Source organism: Mercenaria mercenaria, chromosome 10 (genome assembly GCF_021730395.1).
Source record: "Mercenaria mercenaria strain notata chromosome 10, MADL_Memer_1, whole genome shotgun sequence".
NCBI lineage: Eukaryota > Metazoa > Mollusca > Bivalvia > Venerida > Veneridae > Mercenaria > Mercenaria mercenaria.
Window position 1 is genome coordinate 26,795,901 of NC_069370.1, and position 22,408 is coordinate 26,818,308.

The 22,408-nt window shown below is 37.4% G+C and overlaps 1 protein-coding gene across 9 annotated transcripts in view; it reads right to left on the reverse strand.

Annotated features, from left to right (window-relative positions):
• The window catches only part of LOC123559586 (PTB domain-containing engulfment adapter protein 1-like), a 228,074-nt gene that overhangs the window by 74,353 nt on the left and 131,313 nt on the right, over window positions 1-22,408 (reverse strand). For all 9 annotated transcript variants that reach the window (XM_045351536.2, XM_053552557.1, XM_053552558.1 and 6 more), the window contains 2 exons: window positions 14,406-14,522; window positions 11,419-11,523 (listed from right to left, as the gene is read on the reverse strand). In XM_045351536.2, coding sequence (XP_045207471.2) covers window positions 11,419-11,523; window positions 14,406-14,522 — 222 coding nt within the window. The remainder of the gene's footprint in view (window positions 1-11,418; window positions 11,524-14,405; window positions 14,523-22,408) is intronic.

Genomic DNA, 22,408 nt, shown 5'->3' on the forward strand with positions numbered 1-22,408 from the left:
TGAAATAATGTTACAATCATGACAAAATGAAATGTTTTTCATGACAATCTTCAAACAGATCGACGTTTCTGAAAAAAAAGTTCTTTACATGACAAACAAATACAAACAGGTCTTGTTATAGACAACAATTTTACCAAATTGTCTGTGCAATGTGTATAAACAGTTCTCTTTTTGAAATGAGGAAATGGTTTAGATTTAGATTACACATACAATAATTCAATGAGAAGAGAAAGGGTTTAGTCCCATAATTTTATGTACCGGTAAGGTGTTATTCATCACATTTACTTCGAACATGTGCACAACGCTTAGCTTGATGTGCAGATACATTGACCTGAAGTATGCAACAAGTATGAAAATGCATACGTGTATATTTTTTCTTTGAAGAGGATGATAATAAAACAATTTCAAACTTATGATTATTACAAAGTATACTTTAACTAAACACTTCTTTGTTTATATATCACGACAAAAATAACTAGAAATGTGTCACAGACATGGATGCCCCCGCAACATGAGGTCACAGACATGGTACTACTCACAAACAAAAAGAAGGACCCTTGGCCAAGGAAAGTTGATCTTAAAAAAAAAGTCCACACCAAAATCCTTACCAGGTAGAGATAGGTAAATTGGATGTAACATGCATGTTGTACTAAATAAAAGTGGTATTGATTTTTCCCTACGACCAGTAATAAAACAAGAGCTGTCCATAAGACAGCCAAGCTCGACTATTCGAAATATTGTCACAGAAGCTGGAAATTATTACCCAAAATGTTAAATATCAAAAGAGTTTTAAGTTCAAAAGGGGACATATCAGAGTTATGGGACTTGATGCTATCAACTAGTTTTATAACCCCGAAGAAACATGTTAAGTTTCAATTCAATATCTGCATTAGTTTTGGGGATAGTAACTTGCATGTAAAACTTTAACCAGAATTTTCTAAGTCCAAAAGGGGGCATAATTTGCTCAAAATACATGTTAAGAGTTATGGAACTTGACCCAGTGAGGTAGGTAATTGATCTAGAAAAAGAATAAATAAGTTCCAAATCTATATGCCTTTTAGTAATAGCTGTATGTACTTGCACGCAAAACTTTAACCAGAATTTTCTAAGTCCAAAAGGGGGCATAATTTGGCCAAAATACATGCCAGAGTTATGGGACTTGACCCAGTGAGGTAGGTAATTGATCTAGAAAAAGAAAAAATAAGTTTCAAATCTATATGCCTTTTAGTAATAGCTGTATGTACTTGCACGCAAAACTTTAACCAGAATTTTCTAAGTCCAAAAGGGGGCATAATTTGGCCAAAATACATGCCAGAGTTATGGACTTGACCCAGTGAGGTAGGTAATTGATCTAGAAAAAGAAAAAATAAGTTTCAAATCTATATGCCTTTTAGTAATAGCTGTATGTACTTGCACGCAAAACTTTAACCAGAATTTTCTAAGTCCAAAAGGGGGCATAATTTGGCCAAAATGAAGGTCAGAGTTATGGGACTTGGTGCTATCAACTAGTTTTATAACCCCGAAGACACATGTGAAGTTTCAATTCAATATCTGCATTAGTTTTGGAGATAGTAACTTGCATGTAAAACTTTAACCAGAATTTTCTAAGTCCAAAAGGGGGCATATTTGCTCAAAATACATGTTAGAGTTATGGAACTTGACCCAGTGAGGTTGGTAATTGACCTAGAAAAAGAATAAATAAGTTTCAAAGCTATATGCCTTTAAATGATAGCTGTATGTACTTGCATGCAAAAACTTAACCAAGGTGTGACGCCGACGCCGACGCCGACGCCAGGGTGAGTAGAATAGCTAGACTATTCTTCGAATAGTCGAGCTAAAAATTACAATATAAGCTATTCATAGTAACAACAAAGGGAAGTAATTCTAAACTAGGGACCTGGTTCTTGCACACAACATTCTGTCTCATGATGGTGTACAATTGAGCCAATTTTCATCAAAATCCCTCCATGCATGAAGAAGAAATGCTCAGGACAAAGTCATTCTCATATATGACCTTTGGCCTCCACGTGTGACCTTGACCTTAAACCTAGGGACCTGGTTATTGCGCATGACACATCATCTATCCATGCTTATTATTTGTGTCAAATTATTTTGAAATCGGACCATGCATGTCAAAGTTATGGACCGGACACGAACACCACATTATCAGTATATATTTAGTGAAAATTGGCTAAGTTCAACCAAGGACTGTGATCTTGACCTTAGACCTAGGACCTGGTTGGTGAGCATGACATATCGTCTATCCATACTTATTATTTGTGTGAAATTATTCTGAAATCGGACCATGCATGTCAAAGTTATGGCCTGGACACGAACACCAATCTTTCCCGAACACACAAACAAACAGTATATGCTCCCCCTCTCCCCATTTTATGGCGGGGGCATAAAAATCATGCTACAAACTACACCGATGAAAGTTTGCATCTGATCTCAGAAGACGTAGGTTCGTATCTGACAAAATAATCGTTTGCTGGAAATTATGCAGTCAATTAAATAAAATACTCACAAAATGGAACACAGCTTTATGTATTGATATATTTAATGAATTTAATTAATACTGCAGTCATATTTTACAAAGCCTCCATTTTATTTTCTGACCACATTTTTTAAATTAAACGATCTGCTTTGTACATATTTTCGACATCTTAAAACTGAGACATCTAAAACTGTGGTGACTCTATGGTTCGAACCTACGTCTTCTGATGGCAGACACAAAATTTCATCAGTGTAGTTTGTAACAATTTAGAAGTCAACCATTTATATTCAGTTTTAACTTTTACGGTTTGACAGGCTTAAGTGATAGATTGATAAATATTGAAGAACAGTAGTAGTATGAATGACATAAGGAAATAAAATATAAAAGGAATCGAAAACTGTGTGTAAGAATAAAGAATCACTCATTTATCGAAATAACTGCACTTTTATTGAGAACATATACCATCTTCTGCGTTTTTAGCTCACCAGAGCACAAAGTGCTCAAAGTGAGCTACTGTGACCGGTCATTGTCTGGCGGCGTTCCGCATGCATCATTATTTGCCTTGTTAACACTCTAGAAGCCATATTTTGACCCAATCTTTATGAAACTTGGTCAAAACGTTTGTCCTGATAATCTCTTAGTCAAGTTCGAAACTGGGTCATGTGGGGTCAAAAACTAGGTCAGGAGGCCAGATCAAAGGAAAATCTTGTTAACACTAGTCCACAGTTTTAAGTTTGAATCTCATGAGAATTGGTCAGAGTGTCTGTCTTGATGACCTCTATGTCAAGTTCGAATCTGGGTCATGTGCGGTCAAAAACTAGGTCACCTGGTCAAATAAAAGGAAAAGCTTGTTAACACCCTAGAGGCCACAGTTGTAACTCAATCTTTATGAAACTTAGTCAGAATGTTTGCATAGATGATCTCTAGGTCAAGTTTGAAACTGGGTCATTTGGGGTCAAAAACTAGGTCAGTAGGCCAGATCAAAGGAAAATCTTGTTAACACTCTAGGGTCCAAAGTTTAAGTTTGAAACTCATGAGAATGGGTCAGCATGTTTGTCCTGAGAACCTCTAGGTCAGTTCGAATCTGGATCATGTGGAGTCAGAAACTAGGTCACACGGTCAAATCAAAGGAAATGCTTGTTAACAATCTAGAGGCCACAGTTGTGACCCAATCTTTATGAAACTTGGTCAGAATGTTCGTATTGATGATCTTTAGATCAAGTTTGAAACTGGGTCATGTGAGGTCAAAAACTAGGTCAGTATGCCAACTCTGGTGAGCGATATTAGGCCATCATGGCCCCCTTGTTTGATATATCCATTGCATCTGGTCTATGACTATGAACTGGCCAACTGCACTTCCGGTGAGGAAGTTCGAACTTTAGCCTATTTCCTCTCTAGTACCCGACTTGTGCACACAAGTCATGTGCAATATCATTTTCTATAATGGTTCGTGTTATCCCCACCATATGTTCAATGGAATTCCAAAGGAAGATAGAAATACACTGACATGGGAATATCTGGTACCAGGAATATAACCACGGAATATCAGTTCCGTGAACATAGATTTAAAACAAAACCAAAATATCTGGTAATAAAATCTCTAAGGTTGACTATAACCATTTTTAGAGCTATAACATTTGAACTGTGTAACAAACTGTGCTTGTTTGTAAGATTATATTCACTTTTCGGCTAATGTTTTAGCATTTCGACATATTATTAATGTCGGTAATTTAAATCACGTGTGTTTAAGAATTGAATATGTAACTACAAACTAGAAGACTGCACAGTCATATAGGCAAAAAGTCAATAGGGGACAGGAGCAAAAGTCAAAGAGACACTGACGGTTGGCTGCAATAGGGATCATCTACTTGGCATGTCCAGTCATTCCACTAAGTTTCAACATTTGGGGCCTAGCGGTTCTCAAGTTATGAATTGGAAATGGTTTCCCTTGTTCAGGTCCCTGTGGCCTTGACCTTTAATCAAGTGACCCCAAAATCAGTAGGGTTCATCTACTCTGCATGTTCAATCATCCTAATAAGTTTCAACATTCTGGGTCAAGTGGTTCTCAAGTTATTGATTGGAAAGAGTTTTCTATGTTCAGCCCCCTATGACCTTGACCTTTGATGGAGTGACCCCAAGAACATTTAAGGGTCATCTGCTCTGTAAGTCCTTTCACCCTATGAAGTTTGAAGGTTCTAGGTCAAATGGTTCTCAAGTTATTGACCAGAAATGGATTTCAATGTTCTATTGGAAATTGTTTTCAATATTCAGGCCCCTGTGACCTTGACCTTTGATGGAGTGACTTCCAAAACAATAAGGGTCATCTACTCCATAAGCCCTGCCACCCTTTGAAGTCTGAAGGTTCTAGGTCAAATTACTGACTGGAAATGAATTTCAGTGTTCTGTAAGTGGAACTTGACCTGTATTTTATCATGTTATACCTCAGTGTACAAAAATTTATGATCCTAGATCTGAGCGTTCTCAAGTTATCATCCAGAAACCTTTAACTGTTCCCAGTCACTGTGACACTGACCTTTGACCTACTGACCTCAAAGTCGAACTTGACTTGTATTTTATGATGTAACACCTGTGTACCAAAATTCATGATCCTAGGCCCAAGTGTTCTCAAGTTATCATCTGGAAACCGTCTAACTGTTCCGAGTCACTGTGACCTTGACCTTTGACCTACTGACCTCAAAATCAAACTTGACTTGTATTTTATGATGTTACATCTATGTACCAAAATTTATGATCCTAGGCCCAAGCGTTCTCAAGTTATCATCCGGAAACCGTTTAACTGTTCCGAGTAACTGTGACCTTGACCTTTGACCTACTGAACCCAACTTGACCTGTATTTTCTGATGTAACACCTGTGTACTAAAAATTATTTAAATCGGTCAAGCCTTTCATGAGTTATCATACGGAAACCATGAAAACCAACGGACCGACCGACCCACCGCCAAGCTCACTCCTATATACCCCCCCAAACTTCATTTTGTGGGGGTATAACAAGAGCTCATAGAACACGAAATGCCCCCCTTTGATGCATTCAGTAATTGCACAAGGAACAGAAATTATTTGGTCACTGTACACAAAAGTTCTACTGTTCTGCTGGTTATGACCAACCTCGCTATCGACTTTCATGATCCTAGGCCCAAGTGTTCTTGAGTTTCCATCAAGAAATAGACTGGTCTACATACCGAAAGACCAGCCGACTGACCGACAGACATCTGCAAAACATTATACCCCAATTTCTTCGAAGAGGGGCATAATGAAGATATCGGACAATAGCTTGAGTCTGTGTCAAAAGTATTAAGAGAGATAAAGAACATTAAATAAGTAAAATTCTAAGCAAAAAGGGGGATAGTTCATGAAATACTGATGCAAGAGTGAATATGACCTTGTGTCATATGACGTGGGTGATGATGTGGAATAACAACTTCAAGTTTGAATCAAATCCATTTAGTAATAACTCCGATATAGTGAAAATGCATCAAAATTAACCTGAAAGTCTATGTAAAAGGGGGGCATAATTCATGAAATATTGGTACCAGAGTTATGGACCTTGTGTCATATGATGCGGGTGATAATTTAAGGTGGAACAACTATTTTAAGTTTGAATCAAATCCATTTAGTAATAACTGAGATAGAGTGAAAATGCATCAAAACTTTAACCTGAAATTCTAAATAAAAAGGGGGATAATTCATGAAATATTGGTGCAAGAGTTATGGCCCTTGTGTCATATGATGTGAATGATGATGTTGAATAACTAACTTAAGTTTGAATCAAATCCATTCAGTAATAACTGAGATAGAGTGAAAGTGCATCAAAACTCAGATTTCAGATTTATTTATAATCCATGGCATACAATAATTATGCATGTGGATAAAACAAGTGAAATAATGAAATAGTCACAAATCAATATTGTACAAAATATTGTGCAAAATGCGGTACAAACTAAACATAACATGTCTGACTAAGAAAAATGAATTGGACCAAAAAAAAAAAAACACACTAAGATGACCCAAAGATAAAAGTGAGACAACTCAACAAGAGATCACAGAGTGATCTTGGCGCCCACCAATGTGCCATTTTTGAGTGTTCCTAATTTCAAGACTTACTGACTAGCTCAAGGTCAAATTTCATTTCCGTACACGACACTGTGCATGTGGTCCAAATTCGAAAGCTTAGCTTGAGAAATGTGAAAGTAGGTCACTAGATCAATTTCAAGGACAAAGTTCTTTGTACACAAAACTATGCATGTAAATCAAGTTTGAAGGCTGTAGTTTAAGAAATTTGAAAGTAGGTCACTAGGTCAATCTTAAGGTCAAAGTTTATTTCGGTACATAAAACTATGCAAGTGGTCCAAATTTGAAGGTTGTAGCTTGAGAAATTTGAAAGTAGGTCACTAGGTCAAAATCAAGGTTAAATTACACTTCAGAACACAAATCTATGCATGTGGTCCAAATTTAAAGCCTGTACCTTCAAAAATGTGAAAGTAGGTCACTAGGTCAATGTCAAGGTCAAAGTTTGTTTCGGTACACATCCTATGCATGTGGTCTAAATTTGAAGCCTGTAGCTACAGAAATGTGAAAGTAGGTCACTAGGTCAATCTTAAGGTCAAAGTTCATTTCGGTACGCAAAACTATGCAAATGGTCCAAATTTGAAGGCTGTAGCTTGAGAAATGTGAAAGTAGGTCACTAGGTCAAAATCAAGGTCAAATTTTATTTCGGAACACAGAACTATGCATGTGGTCCAAATTTGAAGCCTGTACCTTCAAAAATGTGAAAGTAGGTCACTAGGTCAATGTAAAGGTCAAAGTTTGTTTCGGTACACAAAACTATGCATGTGGTCCAAATTTGAAGGCTGTAGCTTGAGAAATGTGAAAGTAGGTCACTAGGTCAAAATCAAGGTCAAATTTCATTTCGGAACACGAAACTATGCATGTGGTCCAAATTTGAAGCCTGTACCTTCAAAAATGTGAAAGTAGGTCACTAGGTCAATGTCAAGGTCAAAGTATTTTTCAGTGCACAAAACTATGCATGTGGTCCAAATTTGAAGGCTGTAGCTACAGAAATGTGAAAGTATGTCACTAGGTCAAAATCAAGGTCAACTCATGTCAAGGTTCATCTTGCCATTCAAAACCATACACATGGTCCAAATTTGCATGTTGTAGGTTATTGACAAGAAGATTTTAAAAGCTTTTCCCTATATAAGTCTATATGAACCATGTGACCCCCAGGGCAGGGCCATATTTGACCCTAGGGGGATAATTTGAACAAACTTGGTAGAGAACCACTAGATGATGCTACATTACAAATGCCAAAGCCCTAGGCTTTGTGGTTTGGACAAGAAGATTTTAAAAGTTTTTCCCTATCTATGTAAACCATGTGACCCCCGGGGGGGGGGGGGGGGGGGGGCATATTTGACCCTAGGGGGATAATTAGAACAATCTACGTAGAAGACCACTAGATGATGTCACATACAAAATATCAAAGCCCTAGGCCCTGTGGTTTTGAATAAGAGGTTTTTAAAAGTTTTTCCCTATATAAGTCTATATAAACCATGTGATCCCCGGGGCAGGACCATATTAGACCCCAGGGAAAGAATTTGAATCATCTTGGTAGAGGACCACTAGATGATGCTTCATACCAAATATCAAAGCCCTAGGCTCTGTGGTTTTGGACAAGAAGATTTTCAAAGTTTTTCCCTATATAAATCTTTGTAAATTATAGACATAAACAAAGGGCCATAACTCACTAAACAATTGTTGAACCAGTCTGATTTTCAGGGGGACACAACTAGGGTACCAATACATCATTCTGACAAAGTTTGGTCAAAATCCCCCCAGTAGTTTCTGATGAGATGCGATAACGAGAAATTGTTAACGGACAGACGGAATGACGGACGGACCACGGACGCAGAGTGATTTGAATAGCCCACCATCATGATGATGGTGGGCTAAAAACTACTAATACAAAAATAATGACAAAGTATATTCCCCCAAATATTGCCTATTATTGAACAAAAGGGTCATGATGACCCTGGGTCCCTCACCTGAGTAATATGAGCTATGTTTCAAATGTCAAACTGATGCTAAAATATTAAGAAAGTAGGTCAGTAGGTCACATTCATGGTTGCTGAAAGTCAGTTTTAAGATCAGTGTGCAAAATTGTACATGTCATCCAAATTTCAAGGCTGTATCTTAAAACAAGAGCATCGCCTTGCGGGTGCTGACGCTCATCTGATTTTTTTGTATAATAGAAATATTGTCCTACCCATGATTTTCTAAGTCAAAAAAGGGCCATCATTCTTGCAAAAAGCAGGATAGAGTTATGTTTCTTGATGTACAGTGTCCACTTATGATGGTGAAAAACTGTTGCAAGTTTTAAAGCAATAGCTTTGATAGTTTATGAGAAAAGTTGCCTTAAACATAATACTCAACCAAGAAAATGATTTTCTAAGTCCAAAAGGGGCAATAATTATTGCAAAAAGCAGGATGGAGTTATGTTGCTTGCTGTACAGGGTCAGCTTATAATGGTGAACAAGTGTTGCAAGTTTCGAAGCAATAGCTTTGATAGTTTAAGAGAAAAAGTTGACCTAAACATAAAACTTAACCAAGAAATCTGTTATTTTCTAAGTCCAAAAGGGGCCATAAATCTTGCAAAAAGCAGGATGGAGTTATGTTTCTTGCTGTACAGGGTCAGCTTATGATGGTGAACAAGTGTTGCAAGTTTTAAAGCAATAGCTTTGATAGTTTAGGATAAAAGCTGACCTAAACATAAAACTTAACCAAGAAAACTGATTTTCTAAGTCCAAAAGGGGCAATAATTCTTGCAAAAAGCAAGATGGAGTTATGTTTCTTGATGTACAGGGTCTGCTTATGATGGTGAACAAGTATCTCAAGTTTCAAAGCAATAGCTTTGATAGTTTAGGAGAAAAGTTGACCTAAACATAAAACTTAACCAAGAAATCTGATATTTTCTAAGTACAAAAGGGGCCATAAATCTTGCAAAAAGCAAGATGGAGTTATGTTTCTTGCTATACAGGGTCAGCTTATGATGGTGAACAAGTATTCCAAGTTTCAAAGCAATAGCTTTGATAGTTTAGGAGAAAAGCTGACCTAAACATAAAACTTAACCAGGCAACGCCGACGCAGACGCCGACAACCGCTCAAGTGATGACAATAACTCATCATTTTTTTTCAAAAAATCAGATGAGCTAAAAAAACAAGAAAGCAGGTCAGTAGGTCAAGGTCACAATCAGGAGACCCCTAATCACTTAGGGTCATCGGGTAATTATGATTAAACATAGAAAATATGATCTGATAATTTTTGAAGTTATTTTTCCTATATATAACTCATATAACAAGTGACCTCCAGGGCGAGGCCTCTTTTCACCCCAGGGGCATAATTTAAACAATCTTGTTAGAACTCTACTAGGCAATGCTACATACCAAATATCAAAGGCCTAGATCTTGTGGTTTCAGACAAGAAAATTTTTTGAAATTTGAAAAAAATTTGGTTGCGGACCATAAGACAATGCTACAAACCAAATATCAAAGGTCTAAGTGTTGTGGTTTCAGACAAGAAGATTTTTAAGCTTTCTTTCCTATATAAGTCTATGTAGAACTTGGGACCCCTGGGGCGGGCCACATTTGACCCTAGGGGGATAATTTGAACAATCTTGGTAGAGGACCACTAGATGATGCTACATACCAAATATCAAAGCCCTAGGCCATGTGGTTTTGTATAAGAAGATTTTCAAAGTTTTCCCTATATAAGTCTATATAAACCATGTGACCCCCAGGGTGGGGCCAAATTTGACCCTAGGGGGATAATTTGAACCATTTTGGTAGAGGACCACTAGATGATGCTACACACCAGATATCAAAGCCCTAGGCTCTGTGGTTTTGGACAAGAAGACTTTTAAAGTTTTTTCCTTTCGGTTGCCATGGCAACCAGAGTTCTGCATGGAATTCAATTCTTTGAATAATTTTGAAAGGGGGCCACCCAAGGATCATTCCTGTGAAGTTTGGTGTAATTCTGCCAAGTGGTTTTCAAGAAGATTTTTTTAGAAATAGTTGACCCACGACGCACTACGCACGACAGACGACGGACATCAAGTGGTCACAATAGCTCACCTTGTCACTTCGTGACAGGTGAGCTAAAAATGTTGACGGACGCACGACTGACGACACACGACGGACACTGACCGGTCACAAAAGCTCACCATGAGCCTTTGGCACAGGTGAGTTAAAAATAAACCATTGGCTTGGAAATATAGAAGAAAACACTTAATGTTCTCCTTTATACCACATATGAACCAACTCAATAATGGAGGGTCCAAAACATTTACATATTACACCAGAGACCAAAAACAATGATGCGTTATAATTAACTTCTACATAGTCGTAATATACAACTTTATACCCAAAACTGAAGCATGTTAATACTTTTTGTACATGTTTACAATTAAAGTAGTTTTTTGAATCCTTAATACTAAAACTTTAACCTGAAATTCAAAGTAAAAAGGGGGGATAATTCATGAAATATTGGTGTGAGAGTTATGGCCTTTGTTCCATATGATGTGGGTTATGATGAGGAATAACTATTTTAAGTTTGAAACAAATCCATCAAGAATTTACAGAGATAGAGTGGAAGTGCATCAAAACTTTAACCAAAGTTTGGACGCGGAAGGACGTTGGCGCAGACGCCGGGTCGAGTAGGACAGCTCTCCATACTTCATATAGTCAAGCTAAAAAGCATCGTCAGTTCGACTTTTTGCTAGAATGCACTTTACTGTTGTCAATAAAATTACTTTTTGTCATTTTCCAAGAACCCAAACATAGAAATCCATAACCAACAGATTTACTTCAACAAGATAACATATCAATAATACATCAAAACACTCTATTACCTTATTACTTTGTTTGTAGTTTTCTATATCTGAGCGATCTTTCAACATCTCCAGCTCTCGAATACGTAATTTCAACTGTTCATTTTCCCGCTCTAGAGTTTCCACCTGAAATAGTAATGATCATAGGGGAAATTTCAACAATATCCCTTACCAGAACTACTTGGTCACCTGACATGGTAATATAACAAACATCATTTGCATTACTGAGAAATTCACTTACCTGGTAGGCTTAGGAAGTAAAGAACAAGGATACACTGAAAAATCTCAAAGTCCCAAGTTTGATCCACATCTGATGAAAATGTATTCATTGCAGATTTGATAGAAGACACTAAAATGTCTGAAGTAATTTGTCCTCTATTTCAGATTCTTGAAGTTACTTGCAAAAACAAAAAACAACAACGACAAGTATTGGTTGGATATCCATTTAACTGGCTAAGTAAACTGACTGCTTACTAACATAATTGAAGTTCTGCTGAAAATGGCACTACTCTGTCAAAAGTAATATTTCAGTCAGATGGCATCATATTTTAATGGGAAAGGTCACAGGAAACAAGGGTTCAACCATGTGAGCAATGTGGTGCAGGGGAAATAAATTCATAATTGTGATGTATATCAGGTTTTGACTGCTATCTCTTTAATGCCTTGCTGATAAAAGTGAACTTCACAGCATTAATAGAACCAGAGGGTCATTGATTCTAAAGTGCTCACCTGTATACAAGGCTTCAAGTGTGTTTGTATAACATAATGGTACAAGTAGTTAGGTTTCTTCTATGTTAGCCTATACTATATACATGTCACACACATTTTTTAACCTAGGACAATAATTTGAAGAATTATGGTAGACAGTACAACACTGATATCACACATCAAATATCAAGGCTCTACAGCTATTACTGATTCAGAGTAGATTTTCAAAGTTTCTAATATAAAAGACTATAGTAAGTACACGTCACACAAAGGGGTGTGGCCATTTTTGACCTTAGAGCAATAATTTGAACAAGTATGGAAGAGAGTCAAACCCTTATATCACATGCCAAATATTAAAGCTCCAGAGAAAAAGATTTTTGAAGTCTGATAGCTGAAAACCTATTTCTAACCAAAAAGACCCATATGTTCAATGATCCGGAACCATTTGAACAATTTTGAAAGAGGGTTACCAAGAGGTCATTTGGGCAAAGTTTCATCAAAATCCATTCAGTGTTTTTTTTTCCAGGAAATATTGTTTAAAGAAATTGTTGAAGAAAAGTGACCATACCCTCTGGCTGACATGTTTTTTGACAAATCAGAAAAATTTGAACAATATTTGTAGAAGTTCACACAAGGACAATTTGTGTGAAATTACTTTAATATTGGGCTAACAGTTTTATACAAGAAGACTTTTTAAGTTTCTACTATATACATATAGGGAAAAGGGAACACGCCCTCTGGCAGCCATGTTTTTTTGACAAATTAAATTAATTTGAACACTTTTGAAAGAAGGTGACATAAGGACACTTTGTGTGAAATTATTTCAAAATCAGACTATCTGTTTAGGAGGAGACGTTGTTTGAAGATTTTTCTATTTTTAGCTCTGGTGCCCCCTATGTGCAAGCAGGCAGAACCGTTTGAACAATTTTGGTAGAGGACCATCCAAGGAACATCCATGCCAAGTTTCATCAAAATTCATTCAGTGGTTTAGGAGATGTTATTTAAACACAATTGTTGACGATGGACGGATGACTTGACGGACACACACAAGATGGATGACGGACACAGCACAATCACAATAGCCCACCATGAGCACTTCGAATGTGATTAGTCTTTCTTTACATTAAATGACTATCAAAAGTTTTCGATCAGCTGCTGGGTCTATCAGAATTAAAGTATAACGTTTCATATAATTACATACATTAAACAAGTTTCTAGGCTGAACACCACTAAATCCAGCTGTTCTTTATTTCATATAAAATCCACTATTTCAATATTTCTAGCATATCAGATTTTCAGAGATTAAATATATTCCTATAAAGAACCATATCGCTGATACAGAAAAACAAAAAGAGCAAGAGCTGTCAGTAAGACAGCACACTCGACTTTTCTCAGTGCTTGACTCTAAATGAGAGCTTTGCCGGTAAAAACTTTTAACCAAAAATTTCTAAGTTAAAAGGGGCATACTCAGTCAAAATTAAAATCAGAGTTATGGGGATTGTTTCTCCTGGTATAGACTTTGATAGTAAATAACTATTTTAAGTTTCAAGTCAAAAGCTTTGATAGTAACAGAGATATTTGACTTTATCAAAAAATTGTAAGTTAACAAGGGGCATAACTCTCGCAAAATTCAAACAGAGTTATGGAGTAAATAACTATTTTAAGTTTCAAGTCAATAGCTTTGATAGTAACAGAGATAATTGACTTTATCAAAAGCTTTAAACCAAAAAATTCTAAGTTAACAAGGGGCATACTCTGTCAAAATTCAAATCAGAGTTATGGGGATTGTTCCTCCTGGTGCAGACTTTGATAGTAAATAACTACTTTAAGTTTCAAGTCAATAGCTTTGATTGTAACAGAGATATTTGACTTTATCAAAAACTTTAACCAATGGTGACGCTTAAGCCAGGCTAGTGCAATAGCTCTACTTTTTCTTTGAAATCAAGCTAAAAAGCGATGTCAACTTTCTTATAAGAAAACTACAGTTCGTTAAATACAACCCTCTGAATTTACTCCTTTTCGCTTCTTTCAGTGTCCCTTTCCGAGACATAAAATTCTTACGCCGCCATTTTTACCTAACATGCGATAGGAATATGCCAATTTCGATAGAATGCTACACATACATACTGGAATGCATCAGAGTAAAAAAAAACACACAATGCTATTGAAAAAGGGCACGAGGAAAGTAAGAAAGATTAGCACTATTTATATTTGGACTACTTGTGACCTGTGGAGGCTTACATTTGATTTGGTAGTGATAAGCCTATAACTATTTAGTTTTAATATAAAAGTATATATACTTTTTTCTGCAGTACCAGCTGTTGTTTTTTAAGGTCCACATCTTTGCCTTGTGTTTCCAGGAACTTTCTGTATGCTAGATCAAATGCTTGACCAATGGTCAGTGTTATCTCCTCAGCCTGGATTTTCAAAAAACAAACAATACTTCTATTAAAATCTAATTATTTGATAACAAAGTTTCTCTTCTGAAACAGTTACTAGCAAGCAAATCAATATGATCTTAATTTTTTAGAAGAATTCATGGCCTCATATGTAATGTACACAACAGGATTTGAACAGACAAACAACAAACAAATAGAAAACAGACATGTCAGGCAAAAACATACATCAAGGTCAATAGACCTTCTCTCTGTGTACTCTCATTTATGCACTTGTAAAAAACTGACCTTGTTGCACTTATCACTACTATAAAATAATTCATATTTGTGCAGGACTAATTTTCATAGATTTTGTGGTTGAGTCAATCTTCGAAATTAAATCTCAATGAACAAGTAAAATTCCATCTTATTTCATGTTCAGAAGTTGAAATTCATGAATTTATATCCCAATGAAACAGTTGTTTTGGCATAAACCATGAAATTTCATGCCCACAAAGTTAAATGATTTAACAGTATATAGATCACACAACTGCACGTTCACACACCCACCTGTATCAAATTTACTTAAGTCCATACAGTAATAGATACTACACTTCATCTGTCTCTCATTTCCTGATACATGGATAACAATCTGTTAAAAGGATGTCTGCTTTTGAATGGTGCAACTAAACTCAAATTTACAAGGCACATGTTACTGACACAGCTGTAAAGTTTGAAAAATTATGTTTAAAATTCTGTCTGTACAAGAAGCTGCGTTTTCAAAACGCAAAATCATGCCCCAGAGTGTATGACCAAAGATGTTGCTTCTGAAAGTTTTTATTGATTTATTTATTTTGTTGGGTTTAATGTCACACGTACACAATTATAGTCGATACGGCGACTTTCCAGCTTTGATGTAGAGGAAGACACCAGGTGCCCCTCTGTGCATTATTTCATCACGAGCGGGCACCTGGGTAGAACAACCGACCTTCCGTAAGCCAGCTGGATGGCTTCCTCACATGAAGAATTCAACACCCCGAGTGAGGCTCGAACCCACATCGATGATGGGCAAGTGATTTGAATTCAGCGACCATAACCATTAGGCCACAGAGGCCCCTGAAAGTTTTAAATTTGAAAATGAAGATCATATGAAGGTCAAGGTCATCTATATATAAGTCAGTTTGTCAGTCTTGCCAAAAGATTTGTTGAGTGTATCAACTAAATTGGGTTATGACTGTGGGCTGTAAGACAAATAAGAGGCCCAAATGGGCCTAAGTCACTCATCTGAAGAGGACCTAGCTTCTGACTGAGTTTGGTTAAAATCCTTTAAGCAGTTCATTAAAATGAAAGTAATTTAAAGGTAATTAAGTAAAAAGTAATTTTTTTCTATATTTTGCTGTTGGGCCCCAAACATAACCATTTGAACAAACTTCATGATACAAAGTTGTTTAAATTTTTTCTAGTTTTACCTCTGGTGTCCCCTAAAAGGGACCAAGCAGAGCCATAACAATGATGCTACAGACCAAGTTTGATGAAGATCCATCAAGCGGTTCATGAGGTCATTTAAAGGTTTTCCTATTTTTAGCTCTAGCAGCCCTTGAAAGGTGCCCCCATTTGAAAAAAACTTAGGAGAGGACCTTACCAGAGGGACAGAGTGAGATAAAGCCCCCAGAACAGGTAGAGAGAAATCTTTTCTAGATACAGACTTGTCCGGCTAACTTAGCCTAGCTCTTTGCGAATAGACAGTCTGGTTCTTGAACATGCATGGTGTATAGCACTGATACACGCGAAGCCGTCTTTCCTGGGAAGACCCAGTACAGGCTTCTAAAGGTGAAACTGTGCATTTTTGACTGTTTCAGGGGACATAAATCTAAAAATAGGGGGCGGAGCCAGACGAAAAATAGGTGTGCAAGTTCATATCATGATAAAGACTCATGCAAGGTTTCATCAATTTATATCAAATACTTTTTGAGCTAGTCGCCTCATGAACTTCGGACAGACGCATGGACAAGAGCAAATCTATATGCACCCACCACTCATGGGGTGGGGGGGAGGGCAAAACCAGGATTTCCTCAGTCCAAAAGGGGGCATTATTTGCTCAAAACACATGTCAGAGTTATGGGACTTGACCCAGTGAGGTTGGTTATTGACCTAGAACAAGAGCTGTCTCCATAGGATGACACATGCCCCCGATGGCACTTTGAATGAATAGTTATGGCCGATGTTAGAGTTAAGGACCTTTGACCTACGGACCCGGGTCATGCGCGTGACACGTTGTCTTACTGTGCCACATATTCATACATAGTTATTTTAAAATCCATGCATGAATGACAAAGATATTGACCAGACACGCCCATCAATGCACTATCATGAAATATGACCTTTAACGTCTAAGTGTGACCTTGACCTTTGAGACACGCCCATCAATGCACTATCATGAAAAATTACCTTTAACGTCTAAGTGTGACCTTGACCTTTGAGCTACGGACCTGGGTCTTGCGCGCGACACGTCGTCTTACTGTGGTACACATTCATGCCAAGTTATTTGAAAATCCATCCATGGATGACAAAGATATGGACCGGACACGCCCATCACTGCACTATCATGAAAAATGACCTTTAACATCTAAGTGTGACCTTGACCTTTGAGCTACGGACCTGGGTCTTGCGCGCGACACATCGTCTTACTGTGGTACACATTCATGCCAAGTTATTTGAAAATCCATCCATGGATGACAAAGATATGGACCGGACACGAAAATTGCGGACAGACCGACAGACTGTTCAAAAACTATATGCCTCCCTTCGGGGGCATAAAAAGAACAAGAGGGCCATGATGGCCCTATATCGCTCACCTGAGTTTAGTTGCTTGCTTGAACAAATTTCTTTGCTAAAGCTTCAAAAAGAAGAAAGTAGGTCAGTAGGTCATATTCATGGTCATTGAAAGTCAGTTCTAAGATTAGTGTGCAAAACTGTACATGTCATCAAAATTTCAAAGGCTGTATCTTAAAAAACAAGAAAGTAGGTCAGTAGGTCACATTCATGGTCACTGAAAGTCAGTTTTCAGATCTTCAGACTATACATGTCATCCAAATTTCAAGGCTGTATCTTAAACAAGAGGGCCATGAAGGCCCTGTATCGCTTACCTGACCTACTGACCTAAAGATCATCAAGATTAACATTCTGACGAAGTTTCATTAAGATATGGTCATAAATGTGGCCTCTATAGAGTGTTAGCTAACTTTTCCTTTGATCTGACCCGGTGACCTTGTTTTTGACCCCACATGACCCAGATTCGAACTTTTCGAACCTTGAAAGGAAAAGCTTGTTAACACTCTAGAGGCCACATTTATAACTGTATCATCATGTAACTTAGAATGTTAATCTTGATGATATTTAGGTCAAATTCAAATCTGGGTCATGTGGGGTCAAAAACTAGGTCAATGGGTCAGATCGAAGGAAAAGCTAGTTAACACTTTAGAGACCACATTTATGACCATATCTTAATGAAACTTGGTCAGAATGTAATCTTGATGATCTTTAGGTCAATACGTCAGGTGAGCGACACAGGGCCTTCATGGCCCTCTTGTTTAAGATATAGCCTTGAAATTTGGATGACATGTATAGTCTGAAGATCTGAAAACTGACTTTCAGTGCCCATGAATGTGACCTACTGACCTACTTTCTTGTTGTTTAAAGATACAGCTATTCTACTCATCCTGGCGTCGGTGTCAGCATCACACCTTGGTTAAAGTTTTGCATGCAAGTACATATGGCTTTCATTTAAATGCATTTAGCTTTGAAACTTGTTTTTTAGCTCACCTGAGCCAAAGGCTCAGAGTGAGCTATTGTGATCGCTCACCGTCCGGCGCCGGCCGTCCACACTTTCCTTTAAACAACATCTCCTCCTAAACCATCAGGCTAATTTTGATGAAACTTCACAGGGATGATCCTTGGATGGCCTTCTTTAAAAATTGTTCAAAGAATTGAATTTCGTACAGAACTCTGGTTGACATGGCAACCGAAAGGAAAAACTTTAAAAATCTTCTTGTCCAAAACCGCAAGGCCTAGGGCTTTGATATTTGTTATGTAGCATCATCTAGTGGGTATCTACCAAGATTGTTCAAATTATCCCCCTAGGGTCAAATATTGCCCCGCCCCAGGGGTCACATGGTTTATATAGACTTATATAAGGAAAAACTTTGAAAATCTGCTTGTCCAAAACCATAAGGTTAGGGCTTTGATATTTAGTATGTAGCATTATCTAGTGGGCCTCTACAAAGATTGTTCAAATTATCCCCCTAGGGTCAAATATGGCCCTGCCCCGGGGGTCACATGGTTTATTTAGACTTATATAGGGAAAAACTTTGAAAATCTTGTCCAAAACCATAAGTCCTAGGGCTTTGATATTTATTATGTAGCATCATATAGTGGGCCTGTACCAACTGTTCAAATGATCCCCCTAGGATGAAATATAGCCCTGCTCCAGGGGTCACATGGTTTATATAGACTTGTATAGGAAAGAAACTTTAAAAATCTTCTTGTCTGAAACCACAAGACCTAGGCTTTTGATATTTGGTATGTAGCATTGCCTTGTGGTCCTCTACCAAGATTGTTTAAATTAATCCCCTGGGGTGAAAAGAGGCCCTGCCACAGTGTTCCTTAGTTTTGCATAGGTATATATAGGAAAAAACTTCTTGCCTGAAACTGTAAGGCTTTGCTTTTGATATTTGGTATTTTGCATTGCTACCAAAATTGTTCAAATCATGCCCCTGGGGTGAAAGAGGCCCTGCCCTGGGGGTTCCAAATTTTACTTCAGACTTGTATAGGAAAAAACTTTAAAAATCTTCTTGTCTGAAAGTTCAAGGCCTATGCCTTTGATATTGCCTAGTTGATCTCTATTCGAATTATGCCCCTGGGGTGAAAAGAGGCTCCGCCCCAGGGGTCACTTGATATATGAGTTATATAGGAAAAAATACTTCAAAAATTATCAGATCATATTTCCTAGACTGTTTAATTATAATTACCTGATGATCCAAAGTGATAAGGGTCACCCAAATGTGACCTTGACCTACTAACCTACTTTCTTGTTTTTAGCTCACCTGAGCCCGAAGTGCTCAAGGTGAGCTTTTGTGACCGCCCTGTGTCTGTCGTCAGTCGTCTGTTCCGTCGTCGGCGTCGTCAACATTTTAACTGTTATCTTTCTAGAGGTCACAATTTTGGCCCAATCTTAATGAAACTGTCAGAATGTTACCCTCAATAAAATCTTGGACAAGTTCGATATTGGGTCATCTAAGTTCAACAAGCAAATTCGATGAATTGGTATCCCCCGCCGAAAGGGTTTGTGGTGAGGAATGGCAAAAAGATATATCCGGCAAAAAGTTAAGGATGCAAATAATTTCATTAGTCAAAATCAATTTAACAAAAAACAAATGTTTAATTAAAGAGTACATAATAAATGTATGATACTTTGATCCTGACTTAAGAATTTATTTTGAATGGGATATGCTTACTGTAATAAGCTTAGCTTTTAAAATTAAATGCAGTTAATTGAAATGTGAGCTTGAAGTTTAACTGGAATGAAATATTGTCTTTGGGTGGTTTGGCACTAGGTGTTGCTGTTTTACATGTACATTTGAACTTAAAAGATCAGATGTCCTTAAGAGAACACAGGTAAGATATCTTGAAACGGCTGAGGGTAAGGTTTGTGCAGTCACAACTTAACATGTTGAAGGTTTGAACATTTAAAAAAAAAAAAAAAAAAGGAATGGAAATATATATATCTATATATAGATATATGTATATATTTATTTTTTTAGGGGGTGGGGGTGCAGGGGAATGGGAGAGGAAACAAAATTTCACATGTTGATTATAAATATTGATTGAAAATTAAAAATTAAAAAAAAAAGGTAAAAGGGTGAAGTTGGAGTGGGGTGGGGTGGGGGGCAGAGGATGCATGATCAGTGGTGGGCATGACTGGACGGGGAAGTGAGGTGGGGGAATGGTACAACTTGGAAGGTTTGAAAAAAATCTAAAAATAAGAAATGAAAAGAAAAAAAAAATTTTTTGGGGGGGAGGGGGAGGGGGTGTGACCAAGGCAAGTGGGTGACCAGGTGTGGGTGCGCAACTTCACATGTTTATAATAAATGTTCACAGAAAAGAATGAAAGAAATTTAATAAAATTCTGCCAAATGGTAAGTTTGTAATGTACAAATATGTGGATTTTTAGACAATTAAAGGGCAATAACTCTGAAGTTACAAAAAGAAATCCTTACAAAATTGTCTGTGCACAACCACATTATAGTGCTCTAAATTCTGTTAAAGTTTCATAGTTCTAGGTCAAATATGTCAAAAGTTTTGATGCAGAAATTGGCATATCTATAGATCTATAGTACCCTATATAGTTAACACTACAAACTTCTAAGGGCCATAACTCTGGTGTTACTTGGGCAATCTGTCTGAAACTTGATGGGCCCCATAACCTCATAGTGGTGAACATGTATATGAAGTTTGTTTGAAAAAAATCTAAAATAAGGAATGAATTTAAGGGGGGAGGTGTGTGATCAAGGTAAGGGGGTGACCAGGTGTGGGTACACAACTTCACATGTTTACAATAAATGTTCATGGAAAAGAATGAAAGAAATTTAACAAGAGATCACAGAGTGATCTTGGCGCCCACCAATGTGCCATTTTTGAGTGTTCCAAATTTCAAGACTTACTGACTAGCTCAAGGTCAAATTTCATTTCCGTACACAACACTGTGCAATGGTCCAAATTCGAAAGCTGTAGCCAGAGTAATGTGAAAGTAGGTCACTAGATCAATTTCAAGGACAAAGTTCTTTGTACACAAAACTTTGCATGTGCAACAAGTTTGAAGGCTGTAGTTTGAGAAATTTGGAAGTAGGTCACTAGGTCAATCTTAAGGTCAAAGTTTATTTCAGTACACAAAACTATGCAAGTGGTCCATTTGAAGGCTGTAGCTTGAGAAATGTGAAAGTTGGTCACTAGGTCAAAATCAAGGTCAAATTACACTTCAGAACACAAATCTATGCATGTGGTCCAAATTTAAAGCCTGTACCTTCAAAAATGTGAAAGTAGGTCAATGTCAAGGTCAAAGTTTGTTTCGTTACACAATCCTATGCATGTGGTCTAAATTTGAAGCCTGTAGCTACAGAAATGTGAAAGTAGGTCACTAGGTCAATCTTAAGGTCAAAGTTCATTTCGGTACACAAAACTAAGCAAGTTGTCCAAATTTGAAGGCTGTAGCTTGAGAAATGTGAAAGTAGGTCACTAGGTCAAAATCAAGGTCAAATTTTATTTCGGAACACAGAACTATGCATGTGGTCCAAATTTGAAGCCTGTACCTTCAAAAAAAGTGAAAGTAGGTCACTAGGTCAATGTAAAGGTCAATGTTTGTTTCGGTATACAAAACTATGCATGTGGTCCAAATTTGAAGGCTGTAGCTTGAGAAATGTGAAAGTAGGTCACTAGGTCAAAACCAAGGTCAAATTTCATTTCAGAACATGAAACTATGCATGTGGTCCAAATCTGAAGCCTGTACCTTCAAAAATGTGAAAATAGGTCACTAGGTCAATGTCAAGGTCAAAGTTTTTTTCAGTGCACAAAACTATGCAGGTGGTCCAAATTTGAAGGCTGTAGCTACAGAAATGTGAAAGTAGGTCACTAGGTCAAAGTCAAGGTCAACTCATGTCAAGGTTCATCTTGCCACTCAAAACCATACATGTGGTCCAAATCTGAATGTTGTAGGTTATTAACAAGAAGATTTTAAAAGCTTTTCCCTATACAAGTCTATATGAACCATGTGTCCCCCAGGGCGGGGCCATATTTGACCCTAAGGGGATAATTTGAACAAACTTGGTAGAGAACCACTATATTAAAAATGCCAAAGCCCTAGTCTTTGTGGTTTG